The sequence below is a fragment of the Solanum pennellii genome, chromosome 9 (genome assembly GCF_001406875.1).
Source record: "Solanum pennellii chromosome 9, SPENNV200".
NCBI lineage: Eukaryota > Viridiplantae > Streptophyta > Magnoliopsida > Solanales > Solanaceae > Solanum > Solanum pennellii.
In genome coordinates this window covers 27,539-53,628 of record NC_028645.1, presented here as the reverse complement: position 1 = coordinate 53,628, position 26,090 = coordinate 27,539, and the positions used below count along the sequence as shown (strand labels likewise).

At 31.2% G+C, this 26,090-nt stretch overlaps 4 protein-coding genes and 1 long non-coding RNA gene across 6 annotated transcripts; 3 read left to right on the top strand and 2 right to left on the bottom strand.

Annotated features, from left to right (window-relative positions):
• The first annotated feature begins 6 nt into the window (after positions 1–6).
• Positions 7–3,580, top strand: LOC107031204 (receptor-like protein 54). Its single transcript, XM_027911822.1, has 3 exons — positions 7–513; positions 617–1,877; positions 1,956–3,580. The coding sequence occupies exons 1-3, from the start codon at positions 367–369 to the stop codon at positions 3,452–3,454; spliced, it is 2,907 nt and encodes a 968-aa protein (XP_027767623.1). The 5' UTR covers positions 7–366; the 3' UTR covers positions 3,455–3,580.
• A 9,170-nt stretch (positions 3,581–12,750) lies between these two features.
• On the top strand, positions 12,751–13,441 carry LOC107030818 (UPF0098 protein CPn_0877/CP_0992/CPj0877/CpB0906). The gene is made up of 2 exons (XM_015232058.1): positions 12,751–13,155; positions 13,258–13,441. The coding sequence occupies exons 1-2, from the start codon at positions 12,751–12,753 to the stop codon at positions 13,330–13,332; spliced, it is 480 nt and encodes a 159-aa protein (XP_015087544.1). The 3' UTR covers positions 13,333–13,441.
• A 1,916-nt stretch (positions 13,442–15,357) lies between these two features.
• On the bottom strand, positions 15,358–16,458 carry LOC107029875 (F-box protein At4g00893-like). Its single transcript, XM_015231321.1, has one exon. It carries the CDS (start codon positions 16,456–16,458, stop codon positions 15,358–15,360), a length of 1,101 nt encoding a protein of 366 aa, XP_015086807.1.
• A 2,673-nt stretch (positions 16,459–19,131) lies between these two features.
• Positions 19,132–23,277, top strand: LOC107029795. 2 transcript variants are annotated; one of them, XR_001458076.2, is made up of 3 exons: positions 19,132–19,373; positions 21,122–21,871; positions 23,051–23,277. It is a non-coding gene; the product is annotated as an uncharacterized LOC107029795 (long non-coding RNA). The 2 variants fall into 2 exon arrangements; XR_001458075.2 differs by lacking the exon at positions 23,051–23,277 and having other exon boundaries at positions 21,122–22,078.
• Positions 23,278–24,017: 740 nt separating this feature from the next.
• Positions 24,018–26,021, bottom strand: LOC107030575 (putative two-component response regulator ARR21). The gene is made up of 5 exons (XM_015231843.2): positions 25,436–26,021; positions 25,240–25,316; positions 25,090–25,126; positions 24,883–24,994; positions 24,018–24,695 (listed from the first exon to the last, which is right to left on the bottom strand). The coding sequence occupies exons 1-5, from the start codon at positions 25,689–25,691 to the stop codon at positions 24,197–24,199; spliced, it is 981 nt and encodes a 326-aa protein (XP_015087329.1). The 5' UTR covers positions 25,692–26,021; the 3' UTR covers positions 24,018–24,196.
• Between the last annotated feature and the right edge of the window lie 69 nt (positions 26,022–26,090).

Below are 26,090 nucleotides of genomic sequence, written 5' to 3'. Positions count from 1 at the left end.
ATTTTATTGGTTTCCTCTCAATGTCTTGATGATCAAAAGTCATTGTTGCTGCAGTTGAAGGGCAGCTTCCAATATGATTCTACTTTGTCAAATAAATTGGCAAGATGGAACCACAACACAAGTGAATGTTGCAATTGGAATGGGGTTACATGTGACCTCTCTGGTCATGTGATTGCCTTGGAACTGGATGATGAGAAAATTTCAAGTGGAATTGAGAATGCAAGTGCTCTTTTCAGTCTTCAGTATCTTGAGAGGCTAAATTTGGCTTACAACAAGTTCAATGTTGGCATACCAGTTGGTATAGGCAACCTCACCAACTTGACGTACCTGAATTTATCCAATGCCGGTTTTGTTGGCCAAATTCCTATGATGTTATCAAGGTTAACAAGGCTAGTTACTCTTGATCTCTCAACTCTTTTCCCTGACTTTGCCCAGCCACTAAAACTAGAGAATCCCAATTTGAGTCATTTCATTGAGAACTCAACAGAGCTTAGAGAGCTTTACCTTGATGGGGTTGATCTTTCAGCTCAGAGGACTGAGTGGTGTCAATCTTTATCTTCATATTTGCCTAACTTGACTGTCTTGAGCTTGCGTACTTCNGCTTTACCTTGATGGGGTTGATCTCTCAGCTCAGAGGACTGAGTGGTGTCAATCTTTATCTTCATATTTGCCTAACTTGACTGTCTTGAGCTTGCGTACTTCTCGAATTTCAGGCCCTATTGATGAATCACTTTCTAAGCTTCACTTTCTCTCTTTCATCCGTCTTGACCAGAACAATCTCTCTACCACAGTTCCTGAATACTTTGCCAATTTCTCGAACTTGACTACCTTGACCCTCTCCTCTTGTAATCTGCAAGGAACATTTCCTGAAAGAATCTTTCAGGTACCAGTCTTAGAGTTTTTGGACTTGTCAAATAACAAATTGCTTAGTGGTAGTATTCCGATTTTTCCTCAAATTGGATCATTGAGGACGATATCACTAAGCTACACCAAGTTTTCTGGTTCATTACCAGACACCATTTCGAACCTTCAAAACCTATCCAGGTTAGAGCTCTCCAACTGCAATTTCAGTGAACCAATACCTTCTACACTGGCGAACCTTACCAATCTTGTTTATTTAGATTTCTCCTTCAACAATTTCACTGGTTCCCTCCCATATTTCCAAGGGGCCAAGAAACTCATCTACTTGGACCTTTCACGTAATGGTCTAACTGGTCTCTTGTCTAGAGCTCATTTTGAAGGACTCTCAGAGCTTGTCCACATTAATTTAGGGAACAATTCACTCAACGGGAGCCTTCCTGCATATATATTTGAGCTCCCCTCGTTGCAGCAGCTTTTTCTTTACAGCAATCAATTTGTTGGCCAAGTCGACGAATTCCGCAACGCATCCTCCTCTCCGTTGGATACAGTTGACTTGAGAAACAACCACCTGAATGGATCGATTCCGAAGTCCATGTTTGAAATTGAAAGGCTTAAGGTGCTCTCACTTTCTTCCAACTTCTTTAGAGGGACAGTGCCCCTTGACCTCATTGGGAGGCTGAGCAACCTTTCAAGACTGGAGCTTTCTTACAATAACTTGACTGTTGATGCAAGTAGCAGCAATTCAACCTCTTACACATTTCCCCAGTTGAACATATTGAAATTAGCGTCTTGTCGGCTGCAAAAGTTCCCCGATCTCAAGAATCAGTCAAGGATGATGCACTTAGACCTTTCAGACAACCAAATATTGGGGGCAATACCAAATTGGATCTGGGGAATTGGTGGTGGAGGTCTTGCCCACCTGAATCTTTCATTCAATCAGCTGGAGTACGTGGAACAGCCTTACACTGCTTCCAGCAATCTTGTAGTCCTTGATTTGCATTCCAACAGTTTAAAAGGTGACTTACTAATACCACCTTCCACTGCCATCTATGTGGACTACTCGAGCAATAATTTTAACAATTCCATCCCAACAGATATTGGAAGATCTCTTGGTTTTGCCTCCTTTTTCTCGGTAGCAAACAATAGCATCACTGGAATAATTCCTGAATCCATATGCAACGTCAGCTACCTTCAAGTTCTTGATTTCTCTAACAATGCCTTGAGTGGAACAATACCACCATGTCTACTGGAATATAGTACAAAACTTGGAGTGCTGAATCTAGGGAACAATAGACTCCATGGTGTTATACCAGATTCATTTCCAATTGGTTGTGCTCTAATAACTTTAGACCTCAGCAGGAATATCTTTGAAGGGAAGCTACCAAAATCGCTTGTCAACTGCACGTTGTTGGAGGTCCTGAATGTTGGAAATAACAGTCTTGTTGATCGTTTCCCATGCATGTTGAGGAACTCAACCAGCCTGAAGGTCCTAGTCTTGCGCTCCAATAAATTCAAAGGAAATCTTACGTGTAATATAACCAAACATAGCTGGAAGAATCTCCAGATCATAGATATAGCTTCCAACAATTTTAATGGTATGTTGAATGCAGAATGCTTTACAAATTGGAGAGGAATGATGGTTGCAAAAGATTACGTGGAGACAGGACGCAATCATATCCAGTATGAGTTCTTACAACTAAGTAACTTGTACTATCAGGATACAGTGACATTAACCATCAAAGGCATGGAGCTGGAGCTTGTGAAGATTCTTAGGGTCTTCACATCTATTGATTTCTCTTCCAATAGATTTCAAGGAAAGATACCAGATACTGTTGGGGATCTTAGCTCACTTTATGTTTTGAACCTGTCACACAATGCCCTCGAGGGACCAATTCCAAAATCAATTGGGAAGCTACAAATGCTTGAATCACTAGACCTGTCAAGAAACCACCTGTCCGGGGAGATCCCCTCAGAGCTTTCAAGTCTCACATTCTTAGCAGTTTTGAACTTATCATTCAACAATTTGTTTGGAAAAATCCCTCAAAGTAATCAATTTGAAACATTCTCAGCAGAATCCTTTGAAGGAAATAGAGGCCTATGCGGGCTCCCTCTTAACGTCACTTGCAAAAGCGATACTTCAGAGTTGAAACCAGCACCAAGTTCTCAAGATGACTCTTATGATTGGCAGTTCATATTTACGGGTGTGGGATATGGAGTAGGGGCAGCAATCTCCATTGCACCTCTGTTGTTTTACAAGCAAGGAAACAAATACTTTGACAAACATTTGGAGAGAATGCTTAAACTGATGTTTCCTAGATACTGGTTCAGTTACACCAGATTTGACCCTGGGAAGGTTGTGGCTGTGGAACACTATGAAGATGAGACCCCAGATGACACCGAAGATGACGATGAGGGGGGAAAAGAAGCATCTCTTGGGCGTTATTGTGTCTTCTGTAGTAAACTTGATTTTCAGAAAAAGGAAGCAATGCATGATCCAAAATGCACTTGTCATATGTCATCATCCCCCAATTCTTTTCCTCCTACGCCGTCCTCTTCTTCACCTTTATTAGTCATATATCACAAAAAGTTTTGATTCTTAAGCTTCTTCATATCTGCACATTTGTAATCTGTATATAGTTACAGGTAGCACAGGATTGATCCAAAGCAAATTAATGTCTCTTTTGAAGTCATTTATTAATTATCATCTGTTATTGTTCAATATAGTTTAATTATGATGATCATTAATTCATTCAAACATGTACACCTCCTAGACACACACTATGAACTTGAATCGAGCAAACAACTACATGCCCAATATATTCCCAAGAGTGAGGTCTGGGGACCGTAGAGTATTTCTGATAGACCCTCAGCTCAGAACAAAAACAGGCTAAAGAAAGACGTAATGGAAATACAAGATACAATAGGTAATAACAAAACAACAGATAGTAGCAGAACAATACTACAACCAAATAATACTACAAACGAAACACACGAAACAACATATACCAAAAAAATCAATGAACAAGAAACTACAAGTATAACACTAAGACTACTAGAAAGGGCACCAACACAATGCACTACTCCTACCTACTAGCATGCTACCCTGATTTGTGTTATCTACACCTCCTATCTAAGGTACTCAATAAGTCGCAAATGCTCCATGTCCTGTCTAACCACCTATCCCCAATACTTGTTTGGTCTACCTCGATCGAGTAATTTGGAATTGTTGCATTATTAATAATGAAGCACAATAATCTTCATTACCAGTTTCACAGAGGTTCAGACATTTTACCGAACACCTAGTATTCAGTTTATTCAATTAAACTAGCACATTATACTGAATGAAGAGCTTAAAATTTCAATTAAACAACAGGGCAAAAGAAGAAATTGGAAATTACCTGTGACAGTAGTTTCTTTGTCTGATCAAGCACCAATTTGCCATTCAAATCTTCAATTATTCAGAATAACTCTACATTGTTTCCCCTTCTCAAACAGGTTTAGTTTAGCTAATACATTGCAAAACCATAGTGTCAAGGATGTAAAGAGTTTTTAATATATGTATTACTCCGGTTAAAATTACACTTGCCTCTCGAAATCTTTTTTCAATTCTTTTTATCATATTTGTAAGGATATTTTTATAAAATAAATATATATGTTATATATATATTTTAAATAAGAGAGAAATATTGAGAATACTACTCAACTCTATATAAATTATCAATTTCGTTTCTAAACTATTGATAGCTTTAAAAATAATATGTTACTTGACTAACTAAACTTAAATACACATCAAATTTGCTACATGACATAACAAGTGGTATCAAACTTTCATAGGAACATGTATCTCTTAATAAAAAGCCAGAAAATTATTGAAAATACTCCTTAACTTGGCAAATTTTTAAGGGTGTAATTTACGCATATTGTAAGATCGGATTGTATTTAAGTTCAGTTAATCAAATAAATTGGTGTTTTTTAAATGAATATATATAACTGATATACATATGTATTTGTATATCTAATGATTGAGATTGAGAGAGAGGAGAGAGACGATTGATCTTGGGAGAGACGAGTGAAAAAGGGTGCAAAGTGGAGAGAGACGACTTGTATTTGTATATTTGTCATATAATTATATATGTATAATTTGTATTTATATATGTTTAAGAGAGGAGAGATAAAAGAGAGAGGAAGAGAGGAGAAAGGCGTATACAACTACAGCTAAAAAAAGGTTGTGAATGATAGTTAATTGGGAAAATTGTATATAATGACAAACTAGTAAATTAAATTAATTGTTATAATCATCCTTTGATTTAAATTGTGTCGCATAGCAAACTGTTTGTCAGTCACCTCTTTCCCTCAAACTCTCGCTCGCCTTTCTCTTCTCTCGCTCCATCTCTCGCTCGCTTCCTCTCACTTTTATACAAACATAAGTGTATAAAATCTGTTTCTATTTGTATAAAGCGAGAGGAAATTATATAAATACATATATTTTTGTCCCCCTCTCTCCTCTCTCCCAAATCTCGCTTGCCACTCCCTAATCTCGCTCGCCACCCTCTCCTCTCTCGCTTATACAAACAGAAACGAAATGTATAAATTGCGTTTCTGTTTGTATAAAGCGAGAGAAAATTGTATATACACATACAAATACATATATTTTCGTCCTATAAACTTATAATTATACAATAAAAATACTCCCCTACCCAGTTTCTTTTGCCTTTCTCTCTTTCTCGTTTTATACAAGTTCAAATTGTATATAATTTCTCTCTTCTTCGTTTTATACAATTCGATTCAGTTGTATATTCCCTGCCCAAGTCTATTTTGCCTTTCTCTCTTTCTCATTTTATACAAATTCAAATTGTATATAATGTTCTATATACTTAGAATTATACAATTCGTTTTTATACAATTCTCTGCCTAAGTCTCTTTCTCTTTTTCGTTTTATACAATTCGCTTCAATTGTATATGTATAGCGAATTGTATATTTATATATTTGCTATGGAGTGCAATTATGCAAATTTTGCCATAGTATACAAACATAAATTTTATGTTTGCTATATGTGAAAGTTGTCCTAGTTAATTTACATTATACCTATGCTAACGAATTATGTATATGTTTGGTTATTCACATAATTTCTCCTTTATAAAAGCACATTTCATAAGCAACTTTTAGCAGGCTTTCAATAGATTAAGGCCCATGTTTGAAGGTCCATATAAATGGGATAAACAAAGAAAAGAGCAAAGTCATGACCTTTGAATTCTCAGTTTACAATAACAAAGACTGTCTAGTCCCAAATTGATTTGATTTTTTAATTCGTCTAAAAATAGAACAGTACATTTCTACTAGAAGAAATAAATAGTTTAATTTTAAAATTTTTATTTTTATTCGTAATCACATAAATGTCTAAGATTTAATTTTAGCATACAAATTTTAAAATTTTATTTTTCTCAAAATAAAATAAAATTATGTCTGGTTAAACAATACATAAGGTTATAAGGGCATAGGGAATATATATACGATACTGTCCTACAATGGAGAACTCATATTATTTATACAATATAACATAATCCGTTAATTAAATTACATTAATTACTACTGTATTGTTTTTAAATAATTTAATTGTATAAAAGTATTAACTTATAAAATTTAATTGTCTTTTCATCTCCTTTTCTCTGTACATTAGATAAACTGAACTTCAAGATGGCCCCTTCCACAAAAGTCAATTGATTAATTGATTAGTAGTACGTACTAGTCAAAAAACTTACAACATACTTGATAATATCAACTAATAACCAACACACGTATAATTAATTACTACTTAAGTAGTAACTACCACACACACACACATTAATTAAAACTACGTACATACATTTTTCTAATTAAAAACTTAGGCAAACATAATAATAAACTTAACTATATATATCTAATTATAGTACATAAAAACATCACCAGAAATATTAGTTTCTTCAAACGGAAACTCAACTTGTTGAAAGGCATCGTTATCATAACTTGGTACCTGTTGCATTTGTTGATAGTCCATTGAACTAATATTATTTTTGTGTATATTCTGATCATCATCAACGAAAGGGTAATATCCAACCATTTCATGATTAATATCGACTAAATTAACCATCGTTTGGTGAAGCCAAATTTGTGTTTTGAGAAATTTGACATAGTGAATTGCTTCTTCTAACATAGTAACAGTGTCCATTTTAGAACCACCGGGGACTAAACTTTGTAAAATTTTAAAACGATCACTTATTCTGTGCCTTCTTTCGCGAGCAGCTATGCTTTGTGGATCAGTTGATAGCTTCATAACTTTCTTCGGTGCTGACGAGTAAACTCTCTCTTTCTTTTCTTTCGAATTCATTTTGGTTGAAGAAGAAAAACAAGTAGTAGAATAATGTTGATGATGATGATCCATTGAGAGTTGTTGTATATTTTCCAAGGATGTGTTTATGATGTTTTTGTTATTTGCATGGTTTATATAGAGGAAAATCATTGCGTTAGGTACGTGGGGCATGAATGAAAAGATCTTGACTTCACTGACAACACAATGTAATTTTTATTTTTTATTTTTACACTGGCAGATCAATTAAATTATATAAAAATAATGTGTTTTTAATAGGATATATGGACGTGTTGATTCACATATTTTAAATATCAAATCAAATTATTTATGTGAGATTTTTATATTTATAAAAAAAATCAAACTAATAAAACTTGGGTTTTTTGGGTTATTAGTGTTTTTTTCTCCAGATTTTTTTGGTAAAGTATTCATACAAATATATAATTAATTTATGCTTCGAATATTTCTTTTAGTCCTATCAAAATAAACCATCTAATGTGTTTCTTAAAGTAGGATTGATTTGATTTCGAATTGATTTATTTTTTAGCTAAATTCAAATCAATTCAAGTATAATCATTTTCTTTTCAATATCAAATCAAGTCACACCTTGGTGTTTGTATTTTTTTATTTAACTGAATTTACGGTTTAATTCGATTTCAAGTTCGATTTAGCAGGACTCCTATTTTTCTTATGTCATCAGTTTGATTTAAGGGGTTATAACTAATTCCTTTATAGTTTCAATTGTCATATTTTTTACTTTCTCTATTTTAATTTATTTTTTCAGATTTAATTTGACATGATTAAAAAAAATATATATTTTGGATCTTATTGTAATAGTGAAATTAGCAATTTTACAAAATACTAAGACATAGTACACATTATAATAAATTAAACTATTTATATGATAATACTCCTTTTGTGTTAATTTATATGATGTATTATTTAAATTTTTAGAGTTATCTTTTTTTACCATAAAATTCGTCGTAAAATTTTCAAAAGTATTCTAAAATAAAATTTACGTATATGAGAACTACTTAAAATAATATTATAAATCACACAAATAATTGATACAATACAATATTTAATATGTCTGAAAAAATTAAATTTGAAAAGTATAATAACTTATTGTTACATTATATGTGTATAACTTAAAAAAAAATGAGAAGATAGAGTTATAGGGTTTGTTGGAGGTAAAAATATATGTACAATTTGTAGGGTCAATATTATAGGCCAGCCAAAAAAGGTCTTCCATACAAAATTACCTAACATTTCTGATAGTACTTAAAAGGATTTCTATATACGCAACGATATGTTGTAATTGGATGTTTATATATCACAACAGATTATGAAACTAGTTACTTAATTTATCAAGAATTTTTAATTAATTCGTCACTTAAAAGCTCACAGTTAATTTTTTTTATAATCCTCATTACTCTACAACTAAATGAAATTGGTATGAAATTTTTATTGTTTAATTATGAAATTTTACCGACCATTTTTAGGATACACTATTATTTAGTCAATAGCATTAGGAGCATATATAATTGCGCCGATTATGTCACAATAAATAAATAAATAAATATTACTTTCACCTAGTTAGACGTAATAGTTTAAAGCAAAGGCTTCTTTTTTTAAAAATAAAATAAAATTCTACATTACAAAAAAAAATCGATTAATAATTAGATAATACTCCTATTGTTTATTTCTACTTAATCGATTTAACTCACTTTTTAAAAAGTAACAAATAAAATGATAATTTTATCATATCATTCTTTGAATTTAATAAATTCAATGCAATAGGAAATAACTATATAGAATTAATAATAAGAATAAATTAGAAATTAAATGACAAATTATCTCTTAATTTCTAAATTGAATAAGTAGATTTCTTTTTATAGTTATAAACAAATAAAAATATACAGAGTAAAATTTCAGGATAATCCGCAACTGTTACAATCTCTTCGACAGTCTCTGCCCTCTGAGTGAACACCTTGTGTGTATTAGGTAAAGTTTCCACTGTGTAATAGTTGCAAATCAAACAAAAAATGCAAATTACACTATGTAAATCCTACGCGATAAGCTTGACTCAAAAATATTGAATAAAATTAACCGTAAATTATTTGTTTGAATGACCACTCTTCAAACTAACTCGTGAAAAAAAATACAGAGAGTAAGTAGCCATATTCCTTAAAGAGAATTGGAAAGGAGACAGATTAAGAGTCTTTTCATAATACTAGTGGAAGGGACATGAGAAAGCACTGAATTCTAAGTTGCTAGATATGAATGTACTTACAATATATCTACCTAGGGGCCAAATCAAAACTATAGATAACTCACATTAGAATTCAAAATTGTACCAAACTGAATCATTTATTTATTTATTTTTTATAAAAAATAAACTCTTTAATATCGTAAGTAAACTATTGTCAAATTTAAGGTCTAAACAACGTGTAACAAAAATTGGAATAGGTATTAACTGGAGCCAAATTAAAGAGGCAAGAATATAATGAATCACTAGTCATATATAGTGAGCATCTCTTACCTTCAAACCATAGTTGTAAGTTAAGCTGTTCGAGTCACTAATTAAGCAAAATTGGTAGAAATAAAAAACCGGGAGGGGGAGATTAATTTTAGGACTCATTACAAATATATATTAAGTTATGTTAAATATGACTCTTTTTATAAGTAATAGGAAAATAAAAAATTCAGTAAATATAATTTATGAAAAGTTCTAAATTACTTATTATTGATCATGGGGTATAATTTATGTCGTTGGTTATGTCACTTCTAGAACCAAAATCTTCCTAGGAATATGATTATTCATTTTGCAGAACAAAGTGCTTTCTCTCTTTATTAGCTCTTCTTTTTAAAGTACAATTTGCATGAATAGTGCTCTTAACACTACAAACTTCTTTGTACCTAAAAGTCATTTTAACATTCAATCTTTTGTTAATCTCTTCATAGTATTGGCATCTTAGAGATCCCTTGAAGTTTGGAATTTAACCAAACCCTCTCTTTACTTGTCAATTCATAACCAACAAATGCACCATACCTTAAAAATTGAGGGATAATTATTAATTACCACCTTAAACAGGTCAGTCAACTAGTTTATAAAACATATATAGAGTATACACATTGTTTATATTTTATATGTATATATTATCAATATAGATGTTGTGTATATTTCAATCATATTGATAAATCAGTTATATATTGCGTTATTTACTTAGAGAGTTAAGAATCAATTCTCACTTGATACAATTTTTCTTTTTTTAGGAGCATACCATATTTTAAAAATTACAGATTCGCCTGAGAGTCCGATTTATTTCGTGGTAACCCTTATTATTAATCAAGATGATTCATAGAATTCAACAAAAACCTAATTACTCTCATCCACTAATTGTACTTATAGTAAGGGCACCTGTCATGTTACCTTACTTATAATTAACTTCACTACTTAATTAACAGTATGAAGTGAAAAAATTAAAGCTTTATGTTTGTTTTTTTTGCAGCTTTTAGCACACCTTAAAGAAACGAAAAAAAGTACCTCGTTTAACAAATGTCTGAGATTAGTTTTGATTTAGCTACTGCCATGCAAACAGTAACTAGAGAAAGAAGCAAGTGTGTTGTCATGTCTTTTCTTTTATTAAAGATGTTTTTTATCTTCTTTTCATAGTAATTTTAGTTAAAGAGTGGAATCATATTGTCTAATAATATCAACAACACTAGGTTTTTGCAAGTATTTTTTTCAAGTGTTTGGTATCTATATTGTAGCTCTATTAAATTCAAATTTGGTACAGAAGATTTCATACTAAGAATAAAATACTCCCTAATAAAAACGACTTCATATCCAAAATGACTCAAACTTGAAAATACTGATTAAAGATAAAAGGATACTTTGTAACCATGATGAAAATGATTTCGGAAGCATGCACCAAATTACCCTTTCAGCTACTTAAAATAAAAACATTGAAAAAATGCTTCAAAAAGAGTCAAATCCTGATCTCAAGGATGGCTCCTCAAGCTTGTACTAACAATTCAATGACACTCATATGTTTTTTTGAATGCATTGTTAATTATATATGTTTTAGTTTATGACAATTTCTTAAGATATATAAATATATATACATACACACACATATATATATATATGATTTTTTTTCAATATTAACAGATACAGGTGCACCTCCACTTACAAGTGTCGATCCCCTTCTGAATACTTATTATTCCACCACAACCCTTATTTGCCAGTATTATTATCTAGCAATACTCTACTCACCGTATTCTAAAGGTAAAGAAGAACAATCAGGTACATATGATGATTTAAGGATATATGGTCACTTGAACATTCTTTATTAAAAATTAGTATTATGTATATAAACTTTCGAAATATATTTATATATTAAAATTTTGAACGAAGAGACATATATAATGATTGATGTGAGAAGATAGTTTATAAAGCAGGTAATTTGAGCGGTACAAGAAACAATAATAAGATTTACCCACCCCTCTTCGTGAAAACCGGAACTTCATGTGCACATGTCCCTTCAACCATTCGAGTTTTAATTGTTGCAAAAAAATTATTTTACAATCACCAAAATAATACACAATTCTTTTAACATTGTTTTTAAGAATATTTTATCGATAAAAGTTTTAATATTCACTATCGATATAGAGATTTCCTTTTATTGCGATTTGTGAATTATTGAGAAATTTAAAATATAAAAATGAATTATCCACCTTATTTTCACCAAATTAATTCACTAGAAAAAGATAAATGTGAAACAATATTCCCACTAAAATAAGGTAGTAATTTTTTTTTCACTCATCCAATTATAATATTTATAAGAACAGCCACCGCACATTTTCCAGTTAAAATTTTTTAAATAAAAAATAGTGTTGTGTTTGAACAAACTCTTCTAACGGTAAAATTAAGATAAAGAAATAAGAAAATAAAAATATCAGCAAAAAAAAAAAAAGAGGAAGAAATTGACTCCCTGTTCCGCGCTATATCGGGTCAATTTTTGATATAATAACACAATTGGGCTTGTAGTAGGAAGTTGAAATTTCATCTGAATTTTACGGATTGAAATATTGACATGTCCAACAAATTCATCTCAATGTTTTCAACATATTTTCCTTTTATGGAGGCATTTTAATCTGTTTTGGTCCACTAACCTTTGAAAATTAATTTCATTGTATGTGGGGATAATGTTAAGAGAACAATAAGTTTTTATTATTCAATATTATTATCTCTTTTGTTTCCACAAGATATTTAATTGAAATAGTTATAGCAATTTGGGGCTAATAAAAATGATTTAAGGATGACATAATTATTTATCTTTATGTTTTCCCTACCTCTTCGAGAAGATGGTCTAAAATAATTGTGAAACTCTACAAGTGTCCACTAAATATAAATGACTTTAAAACACGTATGACACAACGTGTAGCTTTTCATGCCAACACAAACCTTGAAATTAGGACAAATGTCATCAAATCCCTTATTTATAGCATACAAAAAAAATTCCAAACACAAAAAGAAAAAATGGCAAATGCAAGTGACGAGTTTAGACTAGTATCACCAAACATAAATCATGAAGGAAGATTACCTAGAAAATACACAGATGAAGGTCAAGGTGCACAAAGAAAAATGTCACCACCATTAGAATGGTACAATTTACCACAAGACACAAAAAGTTTATCACTATTAGTACAAGATATTGATGCACCTATTGTACCATGGGTTATTTGGGTTGTGACTAATATTCCACCAAGTTTAAAAAGTTTGCCAGAAGGTTTTTCTGGTAATGGTGAAGAATATGGTCATGTTAAAGAAGGAATTAATGATGAAAAAGTCCCAGGATGGCGTGGACCTAAGTTGCCAAATCATGGTCATAGATTTGAGTTTAAGCTTTTTGCTTTGGATGATGAGCTCAAACTTGGAAACAAGGTATATTTGTTAATTATTGAGATATAATAATAATAATGTTTTATTGAATTTAGTAAGTTCATTGGAAATGTAATGTAATGTGGTTTGTTTGATAATTGGCAGGTGACAAAGGATAAACTACTAGAAGCTATGGAGGGTCATGTTCTTGGAGAGGCTCTTATGACTGCCATATTCTAATAGAAAACCTTTGATGCAACTTCAAGTAGCTTATATTATATTACTTGTTGAAGTCCAATAATAGTATTTTTACTTTTAAGAAAATACAAACCATCATTTCGAATGATGATACATAAATGGATGTATACTAAAGATACTAGTCGTAGTAAGCCAAACAAACTTAAAAACATGGTCCAAAATTGACTAGGCTATGAAAATTCCACAATACTTTATATAAGTAGTGAAGTTCATAACATGCATCAACAACTTTCTATTTATGATGATTGCTTTTGAGACTTATAAATCATCTACATGATGAATAAGTAACTTATTTTTCATAAGGAAACCAAAAATAAAATATGAAGTCGGAATTGATTCATGTTTAGGGTATATTGCAATTGACTAAAATCAGTAAGATATTCAGAAAAAGGAGTTGGTGTTTGATAAATGATTGAACCGAAATGCTTGCTGTTAATCCCCATAGTTGGAAGACTTCCCTTCTTTGGTGACTCATATTCAAACATGTGACAATGATAAGTCTTCAATTTTTGGTTTAAGATTTTCTACTTGGATAGTAGTTTTTTGAGTGGTACGAGACAAGGTAGACAAAGTGGTAAATTAAAGAGGCCTTTCAACTACTTACGAGTAATATTTATTATAGTTGTTCATCTACGAAATACGTTCAATTTTAGATTTCGTTATTAATTGAATTAAACAGTAGTTCTGTCAGTATTAATAATTCATTTACTGACGAAATCATATGATTAACTACAAGAAAAATCACTTAAATAGCAATTAAATTCGTCACAACAACACATTTGGGGATAATTTTTATTTTTGTCGGTAATATAACTTTTTTACCGATGAAGCACTAATTTTTTTTTTATATATATTTACTAACACGTTTAGGGATGACTAATTGATAAATTATATTTTGTTGCCCAATATCTTTTTTGCCAAAATATGAATTATAAGTGATGAAATAATTTGTTTTTGACAATCAAATTTTAAAATATAAAATATAAATTACTTATAGATCATGAATAAGTCTTAAGAGATGATCTATAGTCTATTACAAGTTTCGAAAGTAGTCAGCGTGGATAGAAAATTGATGATGTTAAAAATTTTTCTACTACATACTAAAAGAAGAAAAAAGGATCACATGGTCGTAGTAAGTTTACTTATTTCATTATGGCTCAATTTTTAGTATTCTTCCATGTGTCATTATTGGAAATGTTAGAGAAATAATAGTTGTTTTTTCTTAACAGTTAAAAGTTAAAATGTTATTATTTAACTTCAATTCCACGTGCATGACGTAGATGTTCAAGTAATATAAAGATAATAGTGAAGTGTCGTATTTAATGGCAGAGCTAAAATTTTTGTCGAGGGGTATTAAAATTTAAAATAATCAGCACACAAAAAAATGAAAAATAAAATGCCAAAGTAAAAAACCTTGAGCGGGGACTCAAACGGGCAAAACATTTATATTGAAACTAATTAAACCTTTTGCAACACCTGAATCATTGTTTTTACTTTTCACCTTGTGTCAAAAGGTGTCAATAATAATATATATAGATATAAAATTAAAATTCACATATCTATATAATATAATTTTTAAACGAAGAAATATATCGCTTTAGCCCTTGAACAAAATAGATCTGCCCTTGCTATTACCATAGGGATTTATTACTATCTTCTATTATATATTCCCCCAAATGAATTCTTTATTCAAGAAATTTTTTTCAAGAACATTGAATGTTTTGTTCAGCTATGCTTTATCTATAACATTCATTGTCGCTTATCTTATAACATTCATTGTCAATTGTCATGCTCAATTGTTAATTTGTAAATTGAAATTCGATTGTTAATTGTATAATAAATTAATTACAAATAATATGAAGTGCGTAACACATACAATATAATCGAAATAATCAGTCAACAATGAGGTGAAAGTAAAGAAATTAGATTAAAATATGAAAATTTATTCCGCTAACATTGCTAAATACTTGGGAAAAAATAAACACCAACAAGAAGGGAACAATACAATTAATCATTCACTGCTTCGGTCCAAATGCATGATCTAGGTCGAATCAAGTTGAAAATATTTGGACTTGAATAAATTTTGATGTCCAAGTAATCGAAAGAGAAATATTTGCGGTTGGCCAAACAATAGAAAACACCCCTATTATTGTTGTTGTGAAACATTGGGAAAAATATCTTGTTTCCTAGTCCCGGTGCGACACATGTTTTCAAGTAGGATCCTCCGGAGCTCACAAATAATGTTTTATTGTCTAAACTTGTAATTTGTTCCCTCTCCAATACTTTTCCATTCAGTTTATACCTCCAAACCTCTACTTCTCCTTCATGGTGACATAAAAATACAACTAACATTCCTTCATTGTCGACGTCTTCTACCGTGTAAACATGCTGGATTGAGTTCTGTTTTCGACGTCGAAAGTAGCTCCCATAAAGTTCCCAACTAGGTATTGAGGATTCATTGATGGTCATTACTCCCAAATTCCCTTCATCTCCCATATAGACAATATTGTTTTTGAAAAATATTGGATTATTGCATCCGGTTAACTTAAAGCACTTATATCTATCTGGATCATATAAGTAAGAAAACGTCCAAGAAGTGTCTCCAACTTTGATTATGTATGCGTCTGGGGGACAACCATCGAATTCGATACCAACCACAATGCAAACAGATGACGACGAGTCCGGAGGACACGAAAATGTCCATGAAGAAAAATAATTTTCGTGCTCCTCTAGAGCAGGGAGATCAATTATGTCATTGCTAATAGAATTGAAAAAAAACATGCCATGGTTTCCATGACTCATGAGTAACCAATTATCTTTTGAACTTCGAATTCGGGAACCTCTTAACTTTGGGATCGGTATGCCCGTAGTCGTGATAAGATTATATACTGGATCATAGAATTCTACAATTCCGGTATTTCCACGCAAGCTCATCAAACAAGGTGATTTTTCTTGTAGAAAAGGACGAGGTGGAGGTATCATGGGTGCGTAGCGCCATTTATTACAAACTGCACGAAAAATGAAGTAATCAGCAGCCACAAGACGTGATGATATTAGTGCGAGTATGTCAGATGATATAAGATCTGACCACAAATTAGAACGCTCCATTATTGTTATTCAGAAAGAAGAATTGTCTTTGAAAAAATAATTGGTTTATGGAGTTGTTATTACCCTATTTATTTAAATAGAACTAAGTCGTCGAGACCACAAATCTGTACGCTCCTTTTCCTTGACGTATTTGAACTCTAATATTGTTGTCTTTTTTAAAAAAATATACCAAAAGTAAAAGAAATATTTTTGAAATAGTTATGAAGTAAACTGAAAAAGTAACTTAAATAGAACTATAATTGACAATATTTTTATTTTATGGAAATCCTAATTAGGTAAGGAAAATTAATTTCTTTTCCTTAGATGTACGTATTCTAACCCCTTTCCTTGTTGTATTTGAACTCATTAATGTTATTTAAATTAAACTCGATTCTTTTAACGACACACAGTTTTGAATCCTTGTTTTTTTCTCTTACAAACCTCCTCTTAGTGTGATGAATGATTCTGTTTTCTCCGCAGAAAAGGAACGAAAGATGGAGTTGGAAGAATTTAATAAGGAAAAGTATGGGGAATCTGATCGACCTCCTTTTTATATTCAACAACAACATCCTTGGCTTGTTATGTGTGACGGTGATGTCCGGCACAAGCAAACATTTTTCAGCGTATCACAAAATCAATATTACTTGAGACGTATACCTGAACTTAAAGAAAAACTAATACGTGCTCATGCTGATGAATGGCTTGTGTTACAAAGCATTTATTCTAGTGAATGTTACCTTTGGAATCTTATTTCAAACGATAAAATTCAGCTCCCACCCCTTCCTGAGTGCACCATACTCGAGTGCCTATTGTCTGCACCACCCAATGATCCTGAATGTCAACTTCTTTTTCTAATTGAAGAGAATGAGACTACTATTGAGGATCATGAAAACTCTAATGATAGTGATGATGAATACTCTAATGATGGAAACTCGAATGTGAATCCACGTACTTTTTACTTCTGCAAGCCAGGTTATCATGAAGAATTTCATAAACAAGAAGATGGGCATTCAATTTTGGAAAATGGGAGTAGTGGGATCTGGACAGTTTTCAAGAAAAAAATTTATGTATCAACATTGCAGACGAGGCGTCTACTCTGTTTGGAACCAGATAATGATTCAGGAACAATAACAATCACACTAATATCTAACGAATATCCAGATGTGAGAAAATACTTAGATACGAGTCGGTTTGTAAATTTCATCCTTCAATCATGCGATGATACGTTGTTATATGTTCACTTGTTTTTTAACGGGAAAAGCCATGGAATACCATATGATTTTCTAGTATTCCGGTTCGATTTTGCAAGAAAGAGTTGGATAGAAACGGAAAGCATCGGGGAAGTAGCAATTTTTATAAGTTATTATTCGAGCACTGGAACGACTTGTTCCACAAGAGGCACAAATCTCAAAAAAGAATCTATCTACTTCATCGAGGGTCGATATCTCTACGTCTACAACTTGATAACACATAGCATATCATTATCCCTTCCTTGCCCACATGTTAGCAAGAAAAATCCCAGCACGCACTGGTTAACACTTCCTTGTCAAAAAAAATAGTAGTAGTAAATGTTTAATTGTGTTATTTTTAGATATTTGATATAGTTTTTGTTGATTTGCATTTTGCACATTCAGGCTTCATGTTAGCTTCTTATGTTCTCTACCTATTTTTAGGTTATGACAAGTTTTTTGCAGTTTATTATTCACATAATTATTATTTTTTTGAGATGATTCTTTATTGTTCATGTGGAGGTTTTATCCTCTCTTATTAATTAAAAAGAAAAGTACATACATTACGTTAATTTAAAAAAGGAGCCAGGAAAAAAATCTTCAAGATTTGCAATATTTTTCATATTTTCTTTTCTGTTGGAATCAATAACATAAATAATTAAAATGACAATATTATGGTAAACATTGAAATTTTGTACGACTCTATAGATGAGTTTTATTCGAGTTGCGACTCTACAAGTTGTCTTCAATTCAAATTACAATACGTGGAGACTATTCAACCATAAAACCTAGTTTATACCTATATAAAGGATACTAAATTGCATATATTAGCTATTTAATTAATAACCTTATATAAAAACTAAAAATAATAATATAATATTTAAAAGGTGAAATAGATAGTAATGAATTGAAGAATTACTATTTAAATTTCTCCCTCTATTTTACCTTCTAAATATAGAAAATAGAGAATAAAATAGAATAGGATTGGAGATGGTCAATTTTGCCTCCTTTTTGTTTTTGGATCCTAAACTTAAAAGAAAAGCCAATATTAATATTGACGAAACTGCAATTTTCATCCGATAAAATAGGACTTTTTTTCATCCATTTTTACCTACTTAATATAATAAAAATTGTTGTCTATTATAGGAATAATGGTAAATTATTCAACAATATTTTTTAATTTGAAAAAATCAAGAGATATGTTTATATTAAATACTAATATTGTTTATTAAAGAAAAATGCAATAATATTACTTTTAAGATGTGTACAGGGAAACGGATCCCATCAAAGAAGGTAAAAGGTAAATAATTTTGACCAATTTCGAAAAATTAACGGCAACACCTACCAAATTTGTTTTAAAATATTTATTTATCCATTCGAGGAGGGGCTCAAGTTAATTTGTTAGAGAAAGAAAAGGACTGCAAAATAAATAATCTAACACATGAAGTATATAATTTAAAGTTGAGAACCGAAGTACAATCAAGCCACAAACTAGTTGTACTTTGTAACCTAATTTCTTCATCATACCCAAAAAAATATTCCTCTTTTCTCTCCCAACAGATTAGAACATCAAAATTATTTTGATTTCTTGTTTGTTTTACAAGAATAATCAAGATGGAGATTGATTTACAAGAATAATAGATCTAGATCGAAGAACACATCAAAATTATTTTGATTTCCTTGTTTTTCAAGAAGAATACATACACGGTATGTCAATTGCCAATCTACAATTTTCATTCTTTTTTGTGGTTGAAACATGTTCATTTTTTGTTTTTATGATAAATCATGTTATTTTTCTCTTAAGTATTCATTCTTGGATCTCCTTTCTTGTTTGTCAAATATTTTTGTGTTTATGATAAATTAAAAGTTATTTTTGTTGGTAAATGTTCTTTCTTAGGTCTCCTTTTCTTTTATCTAAGATCTCTCCTTACTGTTCATCAATTTTTTTATGTTTTTTTTTTCATATATATGTTTGTCTGTAAATGTTCATTCTTGGATCTCTTTCTTGTTTATCATTTTTTTGTATCCCAACAAGATGTTTTCTTACCCCATTAAATAAACATTATTGGTACTCACATCTAAGTAAAGTAAATGCAGGTAAATGTACCACATTAAAAAAATCATCTACAATCTGTCAATTAATATCAGATATCACACTTAAAAATCTGTAGCTAAGTAAATGTATCACACTAAAAAATCTGTCAATGAATGAATTAGGTAAATGTATCACACTAAACGAGTGGCTTTGACACATAAGAATGGGAATAGGAGTCAATCGATGACAGAAAAAGATTGCCTAATGCCTTTACCTCTTCTGGAAAGAGTTCTATTCCTTCAGGAGATAACCAACCATCTTCCCTTTAAGATAGGGGGGGTTAGGGAGGTGAAATTGAAGTGGGAGTCCTTCTACAAGGGAGTTTTGAACGAATTAGCTAAGTAAATGTACGACACTAGACAATCTGTCACAGTAAGTAAATGTATCACATTTAAAAATCTGTCAATGAACGAATTAGCTAAGTAAAGGTATCAACACTAATTAGTAAATGTATCACATTTAAAAATCTGTCAATGAACGAATTAGTTAAGTAAAGGTATCAATACTAATTAGTAAATGTATCACATTTAAAGATCTGTCAATGAACGAATTAACCAAGTAAAGGGATCACACTAAATAATCTGTCAATTTCTTTATTAAAAAATCTTAAACATTCAAAGATCTATGTCCTGTATCAAACAGATAGAAAGAACCCTCAGTCTCAATGATGCTTCACACTAAACAATCTGTCACATTAAAGGTATCAGTCTAAACAATCTGTCAACTCCTTTTATCAAAATGTCACATTAAAGGTACAGTCTAGACAATCTGTCTACTCCTTTTATCAAAATATCTCAGTCAAACATTCAAAGAACTATGTCTTGGATCAAACAGATACAGGGAACCCTGAGTCTCAAAGCCAAGAATCACATACAAAAGAGTCTATTTCAGAATATGACACATCAGATATCTCACAAACAGTAGATCTTGTAGCATAGATCAGTAAATTCCTTGTCTTGCATTTGCAGCCACCCTAACTTGAGCCTCCTGTTTCAAAATTTGAATACATTAATACATAATCATTCAGATACTTTAATGCATTAATTTACACTAAATACTCACCTTGATTTTTTTGCATGCATCTCTGTGTGCATGTGCTGTTGTTATCTTTGCACTTATCATATTGTTACACTGTCTGCATAGCCAATTATATTTTGGTTCTGGTATCACTTGTGCTGTCTTATTTTTGACTCTCTTATTATTCTTCCCATTCTGATTATATCCCCTCCTAGGCCTAGACATCTGCAATATACAGTGCATGTATAGGAACATGTCAAACAAAGAACCGAAAAAAATATACCTTTTCCTCCTCTAAGTGAACAGGACATCTGATATATAAAGTTATTTTATTGGTTCTCAGGAGGCAAAAGGAATGGACTAGGAGCTACAGGTCTCGGATCTTAAATACGTGAACTCGACACGGTATTTCTTATGGTCAACAGAAAACCAAACCACTTCAAGATGGTAGAATTGAGATTTTTAGTTGGTCATCTTTAAAACAAGGAGAGATTAAGAGTGTATAGCAATAATTGACAACTATAACAATTGCAATTTCACTAATACCCGGTAGATCACAATAAAACAATTATACCAATAGCAATTTGGTCATCTTAAAACAAGTAGTACAGATTAACATATTACCTCACATCAACAACAATCTGAACAAGTTAATATATGTAAACTGCAATAACATCAATAATATTCACAAGAGACATCTATAACAATTGGAATTTCATGAAACCCTAATTACTCATAAGGCCAAGAAGTACAGAATAAGATAGGCACGAACATCAACAACAATCAGACTAAGGGTCGCACAATATACATAAACTGCAATTAACATTCAAATTTCAACTCAATTTTGAAAATCCTATTTACTCAGCAATAGAAATGTACAATGTAAATTGCAATCAACAATATTAACAATCAGAATTTTACATCAAATGACAATCAAATCTAACTTACAGTGATGAAACTGAAGAACATGTATATACATTGCAATCAAGTCTAACTTACAGTGAAGAAAATTGCAGTCAAATCTACCTTACAGTTGGTGAAGACGAAAATGGGAGCGAGAATTCAAAATTGATTGTATGAAGAGATTCAAAAGGTAGAATTTGTTGTATGATGGTGTATATGGGTAGGGGATTGGGGAAATATAAAGCACGTGTTTGGGCTTCCCGAAATAATGAAATTTTAGCTTAAGATAATTAGGAGTTTCGTAAATAGCTATTATAGTAAATTGTAATTATGCTCCATATCTATAGTTTGTATATTTATGGGTTGTAGCTACAGTCTTTTTTCTATGATTCTCGGGTGCGTTTTTAAAATCCATGGGTGCATTTATGTACTTGAACTATCTTTGCATAAACTCGAAATAATGAATTTGTACAAAGATAAGCACCTAAATTTTAAATAGTTGTACAAATTTTCAAATTATACAAATATGTGACTTGTACAAACTAAAACACTAAGCCACGTAATTATAACTAAAAGTATTTTGTAAACTATTAACTAGTATATGCTTGCTTATCTGCTTAATGTGAGCAACTTAAAAAAATGACTATATTTATAGAATTCCTATAAACATGTTTAATTCTAGCTGCATGTTTGTATTAATTTTTCATTATTTATACAGTGATACATACAAACTTACCATGCCCTAAATATGTTACCTTAACTGTTAATCTTTTATTATGCCCCTAAATCACTCTAATTTTCATTGTTAAAGTACTAATTAATAATTACATATTAAATGCATTGCGGTTCATTCACATAATAAAATAAGTTGTATTTATATCTCTAAATAAACTATATTCATAAAATTTTGAATATAAAATAGTATTTATGTCTTTTTCTTTTTGCATATGTTTTTTATTTTTCTACTTATACATTTGTAATTACAATAACGAAAATGTATTACTTGTATAATTAACATATGGATACTTTGAATTTAAATTGATGTTTTTAATCATAAAACTTAAAGCATTAATATCAAGGATACAAGTAACTTATAATGTATTAATACATCAAACAAGGTAAAATAGTAAAAAAAATTTATCATATGAACGCAACAATTTGGAAAATAGATTGTTAAACCAACAATCTAGTGCATTGATATCCTGGAAGTACTCCATCAGGTCACCATGAATGAGAGTGGAACAACAATATCTTCAATAACATAAGAGTATATAATTAACTTACTCATTTCCCTTTTGAAATCAACACTGACTCATCTGAAATTTTTTAATATGATGGCAAATAGTAATAATCTACTTGTTGAGTGCAGGTACCAAGTGTTTTGGAAGCAAAATAGAGTTGACGAACCAATGTTTTTGATAGAAGCAGATAATTTGGAAATCATGTACACTAGAAGGTCATTTTCAACTTATTTTATGTAATGGATACACGCACATAAACATCTTTTCCGAAATATAAGTCACACAAGTTTGTAATATAGAAATATTTTATCACGTGTTCAAACAGTTCAAGTGTTAATATGAAAATTTTCTTATATATTTAGCTTAACTAGATTGAAAAGGAAAATCAGAAGCAACAACTACTGAAGTGAGTAAATCCATTTAAAACACCCTCATGAGACAAGCATATAACTCCACGNACACAAGTTTGTAATATAGAAATATTTTATCACGTGTTCAAACAGTTCAAGTGTTAATATGAAATTTTTCTTATATATTTAGCTTAACTAGATTGAAAAGGAAAATCAGAAGCAACAACTACTGAAGTGAGTAAATCCATTTAAAACACCCTCATGAGACAAGCATATAACTCCACGTATATCATTCTTTATAAGTAAGTTTTTATTTTAAGATGTTAGACAGGGGTTTAATTTGTTACACACTCCTAAGAGTATGTCCAAACACAATTACCAAAGAGTTCCCCGTACATCAAGGGTCTGGTCATCCTTTTCTCATGTTCATTTTGTCATTTTCTTGGGGGAAAAAAACAATCCTAGTAATTTGGATAATCACACACATAAAGATAAATCTCAACTTTTTCAATGAGGTTTGGAACTCCACACATATATGATTTGAATTTTTAAAGGTTGTCTGTTTAAATATTTGGAGATCCGTATAAAATGTTTTATCAGTTTCAATAATTGATAAGTAAAAATATTAAAAGGCATAGTAAAAAAAAATAGCTTATTTTTAACTCTCTGACATTAATTGAGATGGAGCAAAGTATATGAATTCACATGAGGCTAAACCATTGTGCTAAAACTTCACACACTCAAGTAATGAATTGAAGTAGATAATATTTTGCTTGTATTCAATAACATAGAGACAAACAAAAACCAAGAGTACTATATAGTACTAGTAATGTTACATTAAAACTTGGTGCTATAAAGACATGTTTCAAGATTCAACAATATGAAACAAGTACCTCAAGATCTCACTTAGAATATTGTCCTCATTCATAGAGTCAGATCCAGAGTACTTGCCCCTCTTCTTGCGTTTTCTGTTTTACCATCAATATTAGCATCTTCTATAAACCTTGTAGCCCTTGAATATGACAATGGTGAGGATAATGATAATGATAAGCTACTCCCATTATCATTATCATTATCATCAAGATTTGGTGTCAAAAATCCATTCCTTGGCTTTACCCCTAGATATAAATTCAAATCAACTTGGTCACTATATGAAACTTTCCTTTTCAAAGGAGTTATGGTTCTTTCCAAGTTTGGTGGAGAAGTAATTCCATTTCCAACAAAGGCTCTTGCTTGAGCTTTTGAAGCTATGTGAAACAACCTAGTGAGCTCACCACTAGGGCTTCCTATAGATGATCCAGTTACATCTTTAATTTCATTTCTTTGTATAGTGGATGTTTCATTGATGAAAGATGGAATCATTTGCCCCATTGTGTTGCTAGGCATCCAATTACCATGACAATTCCAAGAAGCATCTCCATACCTAGAAAAAGAGATTAAAGAAAAAAAAAATTCTACAAATATTAATTTTTTTTAATCCATAATTTCAAAAGCATAGTGAGTTAAGTCTCAAAGATTTAACTAATCAAGTTTAAAGATTAGAGAGTAGATGAGGGAATTAAAGAGAAAAGAAAGCAAGAAAGATGTGAAAAATCATATGGATTACATACCTAAAAGTTGAATTGAGCCTCTGATGGTAAGTAGGGAACCTAGGGAATTGGATCATATTGAATATATTTGGATCTCCACCTTCCATAAAAAGCTTGTGATGATGTCCAATCCCTTTGGTAAAGAAGTTGGAATCATTAAGATTTTACTAAGACAGCCCTAAACTTTAAAAATAACAAAAAGATGTATAATAATAACAACATATATACCTTGACTTTGGTCATCTGTCTTCTTACTTCTAAACATCTATGAGAAACAAATCCAAAAGGGAAAATTAAAGAGTTAATTAGAGAAGGGCAAGTAATTATATATGTTATTGGTTAAGTGATTGATTTTGTATAGTCGAAATTCTAATCTACCTGCAAGTGGCTCTTGACATGAGCAATGCTAAGTCCTTTGATGTTCATCATTTGAAGAACAAGCTTTGGTGTTGCTCCTACACAAAAAAGAAGCAAATGAGACAAGACAAATCATCATTAAACAAACTGTACCGTGGTCATCTCATCTAAAAGCTTAACTGTGTTACAAGATTCACGATCAAAGGTTAATACTTACGATCTTGTCCTCCAAGTCTTTCCACAGCATGAACAAAACGAAGATGGAGTTCAGGAGTCCATCGGAGTCTAGCCATCTTGGATCGAACATAAGGTCTCACACATGGCTTGATCTTTTCACTCTCTTCAAGTGTACTCTCACTTGAGCTTCCTCCATCCTTAAACTTGCTCGAAGCGTCGTTCTCCTCAAGTACTTCATTCTCAAAATTACAACTTGTCTTGGAATTGCATCCAGTCTCACCACTATCCTCCAACATTTTTGCTAAATGTTTCTCTTGTTATTTTAACATCTCTAGTGATGAATAAGGGTTTCATACAAACAACATAGATCTAAACCCCTAACCTTAAGAAGGGGAAAATTCCATAGATTGAGGTTGGAAAAGGAAAAGAAAAATGAAAGCAACAGTTCTACTTAATTAGAACAAATGGGAAAATCAAACCCTAGAGACTTGTCAAAATAGGAAGGAAGACTCTCTCTCTCTCCCTCTCTCTCTTTCTCTCAGCAATAATTTATCTAACTCTTATTATTAATTTATTTATTAATATGTATCCATTCTTACATGCAGGATTCATGCATGAATGATGCACATGATATAATACAATAATTAAATGGCCTATATACCTTTCAGGATATTTCAGAATGAACATCTCATTAA